Source organism: Micropterus dolomieu, linkage group LG04, assembly GCF_021292245.1.
Source record: "Micropterus dolomieu isolate WLL.071019.BEF.003 ecotype Adirondacks linkage group LG04, ASM2129224v1, whole genome shotgun sequence".
Classification (NCBI taxonomy): domain Eukaryota; kingdom Metazoa; phylum Chordata; class Actinopteri; order Centrarchiformes; family Centrarchidae; genus Micropterus; species Micropterus dolomieu.
In genome coordinates, this window is record NC_060153.1 from 1,094,486 (window position 1) to 1,107,577 (window position 13,092).

The 13,092-nt window shown below is 40.2% G+C and overlaps 1 protein-coding gene across 4 annotated transcripts in view; it reads right to left on the minus strand.

Moving 5' to 3' along the window:
* Positions 1-13,092, minus strand: part of LOC123969108 (voltage-dependent T-type calcium channel subunit alpha-1I-like) — a 232,829-nt gene that overhangs the window by 84,617 nt on the left and 135,120 nt on the right. For 3 of the 4 annotated variants that reach the window (XM_046046198.1, XM_046046200.1, XM_046046201.1), the window contains 4 exons: positions 12,435-12,930; positions 11,582-11,682; positions 8,783-8,906; positions 7,040-7,108 (listed from right to left, as the gene is read on the minus strand). In XM_046046198.1, the coding sequence (XP_045902154.1) occupies positions 7,040-7,108; positions 8,783-8,906; positions 11,582-11,682; positions 12,435-12,930 (790 nt within the window). The remainder of the gene's footprint in view (positions 1-7,039; positions 7,109-8,782; positions 8,907-11,581; positions 11,683-12,434; positions 12,931-13,092) is intronic. The other variant, XM_046046199.1, reaches the window with a different exon arrangement.

Consider the following 13,092-nt stretch of genomic DNA (forward strand, 5'->3'; position numbering starts at 1 on the left):
TACAAACTTACAGACATGATCCTTTTTTCTTGTTCTGCTGACATTGTGTGAATGTAGCACTTATAGTAGTAATATAGAGTAGAGCTAACTCTCATGTAGGCATTCTTATTAGACTTCAGTCAAATGTACTTTGTGTTAGCCTTCTAGAAATGCTTGTATAAAACTGTATCATGTGCTGGGAACCCCCAACAACATATCCCTCCTCTAAAACACCATGACTGTCACCACTGACTCAAAGTGAGTGACGGCAGTGGCAGCCGCAGAAGCAGCAGATAAACATGATAACAGACACTGCCATGCCAACTGTTGTCAGGGAATCCTAACTCTATAGAGATAAGGCAGAAGCTGGGCATCAGTCATAAGATAGAAAAAGAAGAAAAAGAAAAATACTGGATAAAGTGAAGACAAAGTGGAAGACAGTCAGCTAAATGAGTGAAGGATGAGGAAAGAAACAGAGACCTTTGAATCAGGAAAGTAACTGAAGTAGTCAGTTTCCAGAATTCCATACAGCTTTGTTTAGGAACAGAAAATCTGTCTTTTTGTTCTTAAAAAACTTGTTTTGACAGAACATGGTCAAAAACTCTCACTGTAAGAAAATGTTTCATCTGTCCATGCTGGTGAGATCTTCACAGCATATCCTATACGTTAAGTCTTTTGTCATGTTTTGACGGGCCAGATAGTGAGTTATAATACTTCTGCTCTGTTATTAATAGTCCCCCAGCTATACTAAAGCACCTTCTGGACTACTGGAATGCTTTGGGGCCTCCATTAAGCAGATCAAATTTTGCCATGATAAAACATGATGCATGGGGAATCGATAGCAGGCTGATGCCAGCGCTATGATTAAAGTCTGCTCTTCTCCTTTCACATTACCAGCTGTCCTTTGGCTGACAGCACGAGTATGTCATATTAAATTCCAATTTAAATTACATTCCAAACTCCATTTGCAATACAACTTAGCAGAAAATATGGCAATTTATTGTACTTGCTGCTTCAGTGTTATTTTTGAAATCTGATGTTTAAGATGGGATTTTCCGAGCTCACATTGCTGCACTTTGACCTGAAAATCACCACAATGAATCTCTGAAGGGTGTCCACTGAGCTAAATGTGAAACACACACACAGACACACACACACACACAGTGTGTTTAACAAAGAGCTGTCAGTGCCTAAATATAAACATAAAAAATATAAATCTCACTTTAGTTTCTTTCTTTTAAATAAAAAAAACCCACTATAGTTAATGTTTTGCCGTCCTCAATATGCCAATATAAAAGATATTCTTTTTTGTCAGTCTGGTAAGTATTAAGTGTGTTTATGCCATAACTCTTTAACTACAAACTTCCTGAGTCAGTAGTAATTAGCATTTAAAATTAATTTAATCATTACAATAATTATTATTAATTCATCAACTTGCTCATTAAAAAGCTAAATATTTTTGTATTTCTTAGGTGGTGTACACTAATTTCCCAGTAAATGAGATGAGTAAAGGTTTGGCAAAATACTAACTATTATTTTTCTATAAACTTTAATCGGGGGAAATTTGCAAGTGCACATCTTTTCCAGCTTCATCCTTCATCCTGTAGCACACATCAGCTGCACAGTGTTAAGAAACGTTATGCCTAGGCTATATGCTGTTACTAGGCGTATTTAAAATCATTTTTGAATAAGGAGCTGTATTGAGCAGCATATATTCCTGCAGCACCTCCTGGCTCGCTCCCTCTTTCTCTCTCCCTCTTTCTCTCTCTCTCGTGAACACCGCTGCACAAGCCTGTCCAACCTTACAACGTAACTAGTAAGGTAAACATTTATTTTTATCACCCAGTAATAAGTAGAGTAATATTACTTTTTGAAGGAGTAATAAGTAACTAGTAATATATTACAATTTATGAGTAACTTGTCCAATACTGATTAAGAAGAACAAGTGAACAACATCAGCCATTCATTTTCCCTGGTTTGACTTTCCCAGTCAGTAAACTGGGCCAGATGTCTGGTAATACCAAAGAAATAAATAGTCTTAATGGAGTTCTTACCAGCCAACACCAGCTGTGAAGCTTTTAGAATGCACATTCATTGTGCTCATGTCAAGTCTGGACATGTCTCAAAAGGTTGCCCAATAATGCCACTTAAAGCTAAAAAGCAAGATCTTGAACATTTTGACTGCAATTCTTTCAGCTTCTGTCACCAAGCACCCCAGTGAGTGTTATAAAGCCATTTTAAAGAAAAAGAAGCATTATACTTTGATGGAAACAGCTTTTTGCTGACGACCCAGCTCCACATATTTGAAGCTGTTAACAAGATTTGCAAGTTTGCATCAGCCTCAAGCTAGTTTCTGTTTCCTGACAGCTGAATGAGTGCTGTGTTTAGAAATCAACCAACTGCGAAGGGTAGACATAGAGCTGAAAGGGTCTTTCCTACGGTATGGCAAAAAAGTTGCATATTGTATCTTTAAGTAGCAGCTAAAATGCTTGTTTGAAAGTTAGTCTGTCAGGCCTGTTTGATCTTAACTATCTGATCAGTTTTAGCAGGCAAAGGACACAACGTGACAGTGAACTCTGGATATGTGCAAGGTCACGTTTATGTCTGGATGTGTGTGTGTGAGAGAGAGACCGAGGTCTACACTCCCCTCTGTGTTCCTAATTAGAGTTTGATGTTCAAGGTCAGACTCACTATGTGCAGGTAAGACTGCTTACACTGATCGCTACTACTCATGTATGTGTGTATTTGTGTTGGTGTGTATTAGTGATAACAGGAAATGAGAACAGACTGTCTCTGTGATGGAATGTGTCTCGGAGAGGAAACTCTGTTTAATCAGTGCTCCTCAGCGAGAGATCAGAATGACCAGCCTGGAACAACACATTAAGAGCAACAAACAGGGAGGGAAAGAAGGAGGATGGGAGCAAAGATGGAAAGAGGGTGAGATACAAAAATAATGTTAATAATGTTGTTGGTGCTGTATTGACAAAATTGTGAGACAATAGAAAGTAGTGCATCATATCATTGCCCCAACTGACCATGAATAACTCCATAACCACTTAATTCAAAGAACATTTCTGACAGAGTTTAAGCACACCAGAAGATGCATTTATATAGAGCACAATTACTTTTTTTCCCTCTTAGAAATGTTCCTACACACACAGCTCACATGTCAATGTGTGTAGCTGCTAGTAAACAGGAAAATAATCAGCCATTTATGTAGTAAGAAACTCAATAAATGATAGCATATTTGTCTGATATCCCCTGAAGTGCAAACCATAACAGCAAATCGCACAACACAACAGCAGATCAGCACAACACGACGGCAAATAGCTACAACACGACAGCTAATTGCCACAACACAACAGCAGCTAGAACTTCGCACAACCCAACAGAAAAATTGCCACAACACGACAGCAATTCACAAACACAAAAGCAAATCAACACAACAGGAAATCGCTACAACACAACAGCAATTCACAAACACAAAAGCAAATCAACACAACAGGAAATCGCTACAACACAACAGCAATTCACACACACAAAAGAAAATCAACACAACACTACAGCAAATTGCTACAACAGGACAGCAGTTCGCTACAACACAACAGCAATTCACACAAGCAAAAGCAAATCACTACAACACGACAGCAATTCACATACACAAAAGCAAATCAACACAACAGGAAATCGCTACAACACAACAGCAATTCACAAACACAAAAGCAAATCAACACAACAGGAAATCGCTACAACACAACAGCAATTCACACACACAAAAGAAAATCAACACAACACTACAGCAAATTGCTACAACAGGACAGCAGTTCGCTACAACACAACAGCAATTCACACAAGCAAAAGCAAATCACTACAACACGACAGCAATTCACATACACAAAAGCAAATCAACACAACAGGAAATCGCTACAACACAACAGCAATTCACAAACACAAAAGCAAATCAACACAACAGGAAATCGCTACAACACAACAGCAATTCACACACACAAAAGAAAATCAACACAACACTACAGCAAATTGCTACAACAGGACAGCAGTTCGCTACAACACAACAGCAATTCACACAAGCAAAAGCAAATCACTACAACACGACAGCAATTCACATACACAAAAGCAAATCAACACAACAGGAAATCGCTACAACACAACAGCAATTCACAAACACAAAAGCAAATCAACACAACAGGAAATCGCTACAACACAACAGCAATTCACACACACAAAAGAAAATCAACACAACACTACAGCAAATTTCTACAACAGGACAGCAGTTTGCCACAGCACAACAGCAATTCGCCACAACACAACAGCACATTGCTACAACATGACAGCAATTCGCCACAACACGACGGCAAATAGCTACACACGACAGCGGTTCGAACTTCGCACAACCCAACAGCAAATCAACACAACACGACAGCAATTCACAAACACAAAAGCAAATCAACACAACACGACAGCAATTCACAAACACAAAAGCAAATCAACACAACACGACAGCAATTCACAAACACAAAAGCAAATCAACACAACACGACAGCAATTCGCCACAAAACAACAGCAATTTTCCACAACACAACAGCAATTCGCCACAACATGGCAGCAGTTTGCCACATGACAAATCGCTGTCATGTTGTGCGATTTACTGTCATGTTGTACAAATTGCTCGTGTTGTGCGATTTGCTGTTGTGGTTTGCACTTCAGGACCCCCGTACCTATGTCAAAGACCAAGACAATGCCCATGCACAAAAAACTGTGTACTGTCTCCTCAGATCCTAAGTGCAAAGGGAATGAGACCCAAAGTTTAAAAGCCACAACCTCAAAGGCACAGACTGCTTCATTTTGAAGCCTTGAGTGAGGAACAACTAACAAGCCCTTTTCAGAAAACCTCAGAGGCCTATTTGGTGTGTGGTTGTAGTAGTTAATGCGGTGTCTGTGAGGATTCTCAGTCATCCAGATCATAGTTATCCAACGAAGGTTAAAGTCAAGGGCAACTTGACTTGGTTGAAGATACTAGAAGACATTTCATCCCTCATCCAAGGGACTTCTTCAGTTCTGACTGACTGGTAGGGAAACTAAGCTACTTAACGACACCACTGAGGTTAAATAGCTGAGCTCCCAGGTATATTTAGATATTTCTTAGGATTTTTTTTCTTGCACTTTGCTTGTCAGTTTTATTCTTTTTCACTAAGGACATTATTGCTTTAGAGGTCTTTTCACCTATCCTAGTGAAGTTTAAATCCATGTGTTGGAAAATAAATGCTGCAACAGGTATATTATTCTGGCTAATCCAAAAATGGACAGAGAGCTTAGGCGGGCTGAATGAAGCATGGTTGCTGAACCAGCTATCAACCTGTCACCCACCTGTCACTCAAAGCCTTAATATAATTTAAATGGGAAAGTTACATAAAAATTCATCCCCTGCACAGTTGCCATGACCGGGGAGATTAGCAACAGAGACAAAAAACATTTTATATACCAGGCTGTAAACATGTTCATTTCTGCTGTGAAGCTTGTTAACATAGGGGTCAATGGGGATAGACTCGCTTTCAGAGCAAGCCTCAAGTGGCCATTCAATGAACTGCAGTTCTTGCACATTGGCTTAATTTGGTGTGTACATGTATGTGTGATGGTGGGGTTTTGACAACGCATAAATACAAGTGGAAGATTAGTCCCCTGATTTTGTGACAGCTCAATGACAGGACAAATTCTTCATTATTGAGTAACTGCAACAGTTACACCTTTGATTCGACAATGAATGGAAGTTGGTGCTACAGTACAGCAATTTATATATAATTTAAGATAAGAAAATGAGCAGCAAGAGAGTGCTGGGACTACATTTGAGTGTGAAAATGAAGCAGGACACAGATAACAGTGGCGCTCCACCGTTTAATTTACAAATGGAGGGACAAAAGAGCAGAGAGAATGATAAGCGACAGATCCAGAACTGCATATGAAATCAATCAAATGAGCGGCACAGAGAAGATAAAGCAAATAAAGATGTGTACGATTTGAAGACGGATTGAAGGAATGGAAGTAAATAAAGACGCAAAGAGGGAGATCAAAACAAGAAGAGAACAAATAACCAACTGATCTAAGTTCAGCCAGGGGCCAGATGCATAAACTGCATGTGCACATGAACTCTGCACCACCACAGCGCTGAGATGATTTACATATCATTGTGCTACACATGTCTTCATTATCCCTGGTCATAAATAAATCACTATAGGATTTCTACCAATGTAGGAAACGCCTGGGGACACAAGGCCCTTAATAATGGATAATGCCCTGTCTTCTGGACCACAGATTAGTGGATTAAAAAGAGGATGTGGATGTGTGTGCGTTTGTGTGTGCATGTGTTTATCGATGAAAAGTCCAGGATGCTAAAGGCCAGCTGAAGAGAGATAGCCTTCTAATTAACTGCATTATCTAGCTGCCCAACGCAAATGGGTCATGTGCAACTGATTAAATAGTAAGTTGCAGAGTTGTCGAGAAAAGAAGAGGAATGAGGAGGAGGGGAGGGTGAAAAATGATGGGAGGAGAGAATAATGGCTTGAGATGGAAGGATAAGATAGATAAAAAACAAAAGAAGAAAAGGAGAATAAAAATTAAAAAATGGATAGAGAGATAAAAGGAAGAGAGAAGAGTAAACCAGATAGAAGATTAGGAGAGTCAATAGTGGATAGAGGCAAAAAGAGAAGGTGAAGACAAACAAGATAAAGATGAAAACAATGTACAGGAGAAAGACAAGAGTTTTGAAAAGAAGAGTTAGGCAATAAGAGGAAGGGAGGGAGGGAGGGAGCCGGTATTGCAGAGGAATGGGAGATGAGATGAGATACAAGGTTAACACAGGAGGGGAAAGAGAAAAAGAACAATGGAGAGGTATTGCTTAAGAGAGCAGAAAGACAGTGATGTGATGAAAGGTGAAGAAAGGAGACTAAAAAAAGCAAAGAAAGCAGAAGAGAGCAACATAGGAAAGGAAGGGGGAAGAGGGAAAGTGAGGAGGCAGAGAAAGGAGAGGAAGGGAGGGACATTTTACCTTAACAGTCATCTCCGTAACAAAGATGGCAGTAAAGATGTAGTTGGAAATTGTGAGAAACACCCTTTCCTGTAACAAAAGGAGAGAGGACAAAAACTGAGAGAAATTAAAAGGAAATAGTTTAAAGGAAGAAGGAAAAAGAATTTAAAAAGACAAAACGAAGTCGCATCTTGGGAAGAACAAAATGTTAAATAAGAAAGAGTGACTGCACTTGGCTTCACTTTTCAAAGCAGGATATGAGAATCTTTTCTGGTCACTTGCTGTTGACTGAAAAAAGTTCACTGACTTCATTTGTCAGCTTTTTTGCTTTTAAATTAAAATTTGATCTTGTTGCCAAATAAAATGCCAAATTTGAACGCTTCAATGATGTGCATTCCATTCAATGTTTTGGTGCTGCTTGATGCAGAAAAGTGGCTTGATGCCAGAATCCAGTTAAAGCTTGGAGCAATAGAAGCAAGGATGCATTTTGAAAAACAGCTTATTAATGCAAACAACAGCTTGTTCACAAGAAGAAGAATACATTAAAATTACAACCACAATTATCTACTCAGCTTTTTCTCATATCAAATTTGTACTTGAAAGAGGTAGTTCGACACTGAAATAATGTGGCGGAAAATAAGCACCACAGATTTGTCAATTTTGTGAATTAATGTTAGGCAATTTAAATATATTCATCGCCAATGTGTGAACAGACTGCCGACATTCTAGGTTACCTATAACTGATTTCTATTTCTATTTATTTCGAGATGTTTTTTTCTGGGAAATCAGTGCCAACAGTGTGCAACTCTAGCTAACGTTATAGAAATGGAATCCACTAATGAAAACAAATGACCAGCACAAAGTCCAAAGTCAAGACTAACATTACTGGAGAGCATGTGAAATATTATGTGACATTGTTTTTTTAGCTGCCTAATGTTAAAATACTTTCTCGAGTGGATAACATTATCTAATTCATCCATATTCCCAGGGGCCGATCTCACTGATTGGCTGGCTTGCCGTTTGCAGGTTGCTTTGCCAGCTAGCGTTGCGATGGTTGAGTTTGGTCCGGCTGGTCTGGCTGTGTGATAGGAAGATGCTGTGGGCAGTGATCGTCTCGATGTCGCTGTAACCCAACCCCAAGCTTCCTTTTCATTCAACACTAATGGGCCCAATTTAACCCGTGTGTATAATTAATGATTGCTCTCCACTAGCCTAGAGTGATGCAATGCAGGGGTGGCCAACTAGCTTACTGTAACCTAAGCTAGTCTGGGTTTGGCCGGCTAGCTGAGGCTTGGCTCTGCTTAGTGGGTCTGGCATTGGTTGCTTCGAGGCATTGGCTGATGGGGTGATTTGCCAATGGTCAAAATAAAATATAGCACCATACAGTAATGCTACTCAAAATATGATTCAAATTTATTTTCAAGAATCCAGTGTTCATTTCAGTGTTCAGTCTATCACATTTTCTGTTTTGTTCTGATGATTGCTCATGCTTACATGCCAGCAGGGGCACAAGCACGCTGACTGCAGTTCACTTAATGGCCACTGGTTTCATTAACAAGGAACACATGGAACCTTTAAAAAAAACATTCTATTTTCATATAACTGTTTGTACATAAAGTTTTGTATTAGTCAGATTTTGTAAGATCAATATTTTAATAGACAAATGGACTCACAACACATGTAGCTATTTACCACGACTAATATATCCTTTAAATGCTTAGTAGCTCCAGAATGATGGGGGATCTGGAGGAACATAGTTCTTACCAGACTGCCTTGCATTATCTTTGGCCTCTCCAGAGCCACTGTGATGCAGTTGAGAAAGATGAAGGCCAGGACCACATAGTCAAAGAGCTTATGGGCAATAATGGACTGGCAGAGCAGTCTGAACCTGGAGAGAACCCAAGAGAGAAACAAAGGCGTTAGGTTTAAGAGAGAAAGGGAAATATATGAGGAGGCTGTACGATTTGTTCAAGAATTGTCCACAAGGGTATGCATTCAGTTGTAACTGCATCAAAACAGCTTAAGATTTTTCTATGGTCTTCCAAGGCTGTTACAAGCTGTGGTTCACTTGTTGTTGGGCAGTGAATAATTTTAAAGAAAAAACAAGAAAACATTGCTCTGTTACATACATTTATATAAGTATGTGGACTTTTCGCTTTACATTTTTGGTTAAATGTTAAATATGTTTGCGTCTTCTAGCCCTTAACAGTTAAATAGATGAAACGATCTGAAAGTTTTGAGGGGGAAATTACTCTAAGGTGGAACACACATATGCAGTTTGGGTCCTGTGACAAGAACCACTGGTGTAGGGACAATCTCTGAATAGACTTTACCATCCTTAGACACCTGCAGTGTTGTTGTCAAATCGTCAGCTCCAGAGCCAGTAAAGGCAGCAAGCAGCAGTAAGAGTGAAGCCCTCAAACATCCCATCTCACCTGCCAGCTTAAAAGGGAGCAGAATATACCTACAGCTGCACCTGCTCCCTGGATGAGGAAATCAATCTGCTAATCTGCCTGCTTTTCCTCCAGACCTGGCAACTCTGTCCCTTTATCTATTGATTTAAATCTGGCAACCCTGTCCCATGATATCGATCGTGACCAGCGGCATTGCTGGCGTAGGCACTTATCCCGCCTGAGACACAACTTCTGTTGTTGTCTAGTTTCTCGTTTTGTTTGTTTGTCTGCTTCTCTCACTTGAATCCTACTTAGGCACACTTGTTAGAGCAAACACACATATGCTTACACACACATTCAGGCATATACAGTACACTCAGGCATAGACGCACATATGCTCACACTCTCCCACATGCAGATATGTAAAGTCACCCAGAAACACATGCAAAAACGCGGAAAACAACACTACTAGCGAAATGGCCTAATGCTTGTACACACACACACCGCCAACACACACAGCCCTTGCTTGACAGATGGCACCTGCCAGGATGCCAAAACACAGCCCTGGGGCCTGGCTTCCCTTAAGTGCCTATCAGCACGCTGGGAATCGGGTGAGTGAGCGATCGGATGACTGAGTGATCTTTCTTTCATGTTGCTTTCAGGGGCGTTTCTACCACCAATGCATTGAAGGCTGGGAGAAAACATAATAACACAGACAAACACAGATGAATAGACACAGACACACACTCACAGCCCAGAGTCAGTAACATTGTCTAGAGAAAAAAATGCTGTGGAGGAAATACACAGAGGCATCACTTTAACAAGCCATTTGTGAAACCAGAAGACAGCAGTTTTCCTGTGTGATCAGACAAATGGTTTGACTATGACACCCTGTTCTTCCACATTATCAGGACAGAGCTGGTAACGTTTGCTAACATTTGTTTTCAGGGCCATTGGTTTTGCTTGTCGACTCATCTTTCCACACTCGGTTTCTGTGCTGAACAAAAAGGCTTGGCAGAAACATGTTGCCAAAGCAAACTTTCACAAGTACTGACGCCTCCAGAGAGGTGGTTTCTTTTCTCACTGAAAGGTTAACCTTTTTTGCTCACTTTTGATTCAGATCTATTCTCACTAACCATTGTCAAGTACACCAAGGTTTTCAAGGTCAATGAGTTTTATGGATGTCACTTGTTTATTGGAAAGACGTTTCATGTCTATATTATGGAGTGGAGAATCACAACAGTCCATGTAGACCTACTTATCTTCTTATGAGGACTGAGGCCATCAGCATCTCTATATCTATTAAAGCCCCCAAAAACTTGGCTTCAGGTACTTCTCTATAAACTGAAAGACTCCTGACTAAATAAGCACCATTATCTAGGGTGGGAACTACAGGGGAGCCAGGGCGAGCTTGGCTCCTCTTAATAAATCACAAGCTATTCCTCAACATGACATGTGAAATTCTGAGGGGTCTAAAAAATATTGACAATATGCTATTGACGCGCATATCTATTTTTCTTTATCTTAATCATCATGCATAAAATTTGCCTATTATTGATGTATGATTGACACATGAGGGTGATTCATCACCAGTTCACTTTAATAAAGATACCAGCATGCATGATACTCTTGTCATCACCATCCTAATGTGGCAGAGCAATATCATAAACTTAACTCACTATAACTAAATAATAATAATAAAAACTAATAACTAATAAAAACTTTCTTAGTTCCATTAAGGCTGCATGCCAATTCACCATGATTCATTTAAGATAAAGCACCAGACAAAATGCTGGAAAAGCTTTATACAGCAAGCAGGACATACCTTCCCATCTCATTTCAGCCGGTAATGCTACTGACAGAAAAGGCCGCAAGTGATTGCATGAAAACAGAATCTCATCACTCCTTTAGTCCATTTTAAACCTAAAGTGAGCTCCTCCCCACAGCTCAAGTGATTAGATTTAGATTCGACTTAAATGTTGGTAAATCCAGATTAGTATACGGAAGTACTTAACATCACTTTTTTTCACAGCTGAGCTCCACCCACCTCAAACCAGCCAGAGCACAAAAAAGAAACACAGAAATCTTTAATGTGAAATAAACAAAACTTTGGCAGAAAAATCAAGTAGGATCCCATCACTCCTATTAAGAATCTGAAGTTTCCACTCACTTGTTTTGAGGCGAAAAGAGATAGACAGACCACTCCTCTCTGCTTTCACACCAGTCTGGCTTGTACACCTCCATCATTTTCTGGATACGGAAACACAAACTCTGCATGTAAGAGGAGGGAAACAGAGATGAGAAGAATGGTGGGAATATGTTAAAAGGTCAAATTACCAAGCAAATCAATAAGTAATGCTTCATCAGTGATACATATCATCAGTTTTGTGTTTAGATCACTGTATTTCAGCTCATTAGAGCATTATTAGTGCTTAGAATTGTCAAAGGTGCCACCTACACCCATAGCAACAGTATGTGCAATATTTATCTTTTTTCAGATAATGCTTTTATTTATTTCTTTAATTTTACCCCCAATCTATCCATAATGTAAATACTTTAAAAATGAATGTGTTCACCCAGATTTAATTAGAAGATTTCTGTCATGCTTGGAAATTTCATAACGTGACTGCAATGTCACTGCAGAGGTTAGATAAGCTAATACTGCTGCCTCATTTCTACCCCAACTCCCACAATGATTATGATTTATGTTTTGTTTAGTTTTCAGTATTATCTCGGCATATCAGGGAACCAATAAATGATTCCCCATTTATCCGCAACTGGCTGGATCCCTGAGTGGAGCCCTAAAGCTCTTTTCTCATTTTGACACATAACCAACAACAATAAAAAAATACATGACTGCTTTTTCAGCATCTCTCATAAAGCTAAAGTATCTAGTTAAGCGCCTCATCCCCATATCATTAATGGAATAAAGTAGCACTGCATAATCTTAAGAGGTGGTGGTCATTCATTTATTTGTTGCTTTTATGGCATTTCTTCTTTATTGAGTTTATCCGGTGACTTACATAATCTGTCTCTTCATCAAGGTCTGCTCTGTCTTTGCGTGCGTTGACTTGAGGGAAAACCTCAGCCATGAGCTGAGTGTGGGGACCCGGTGCCTTGCCGTTACAGTCCCGGTGGTCCACTCCAAAACCACTACCAGCCCCAGACCCCCCAGTGATGGATCCCCCTGCACCAGACCCACTCCTCCTCCCAGGGTCCGGGTGGAAAGGGGGAAGGCCCGGGGGCTGTCCACCTGCCCGAAGCAGCTCTGGGAGCTCCAGGGAAAGAGCTCGTCGATCCCTCCTTGCAGCAAAGTGTCTGGAGAGGAACAGTGGGGGTGGAGGTGGATGGTGTGGGGGTAGATGATGAGAGTGGTGTGGGTGGGAAAGAAGGGATTCCTGCTCTGCGGCATAGGTGTAGGAGTGGGGTGAGCGGGTGCTGTGCACACGGAGGCTGCCTCCCACCAGAGGTGCCCCACCAAACCTGTAGCTCCTCCGGCCCAGGCTGTTTGAGCTGGACCTTTAGAGCACAACAGTACAATTAAGAGGTATTTAATATGCATTAAAATGTATGTATCAATAAAGAGTTAATCAATACTTTTCTACATATTAAGAGTTTAGTTATAAAGCTAATTGGGTAATAAAACAACAGCAAAGGTTTGATGCTTCCATGTAGGTAATT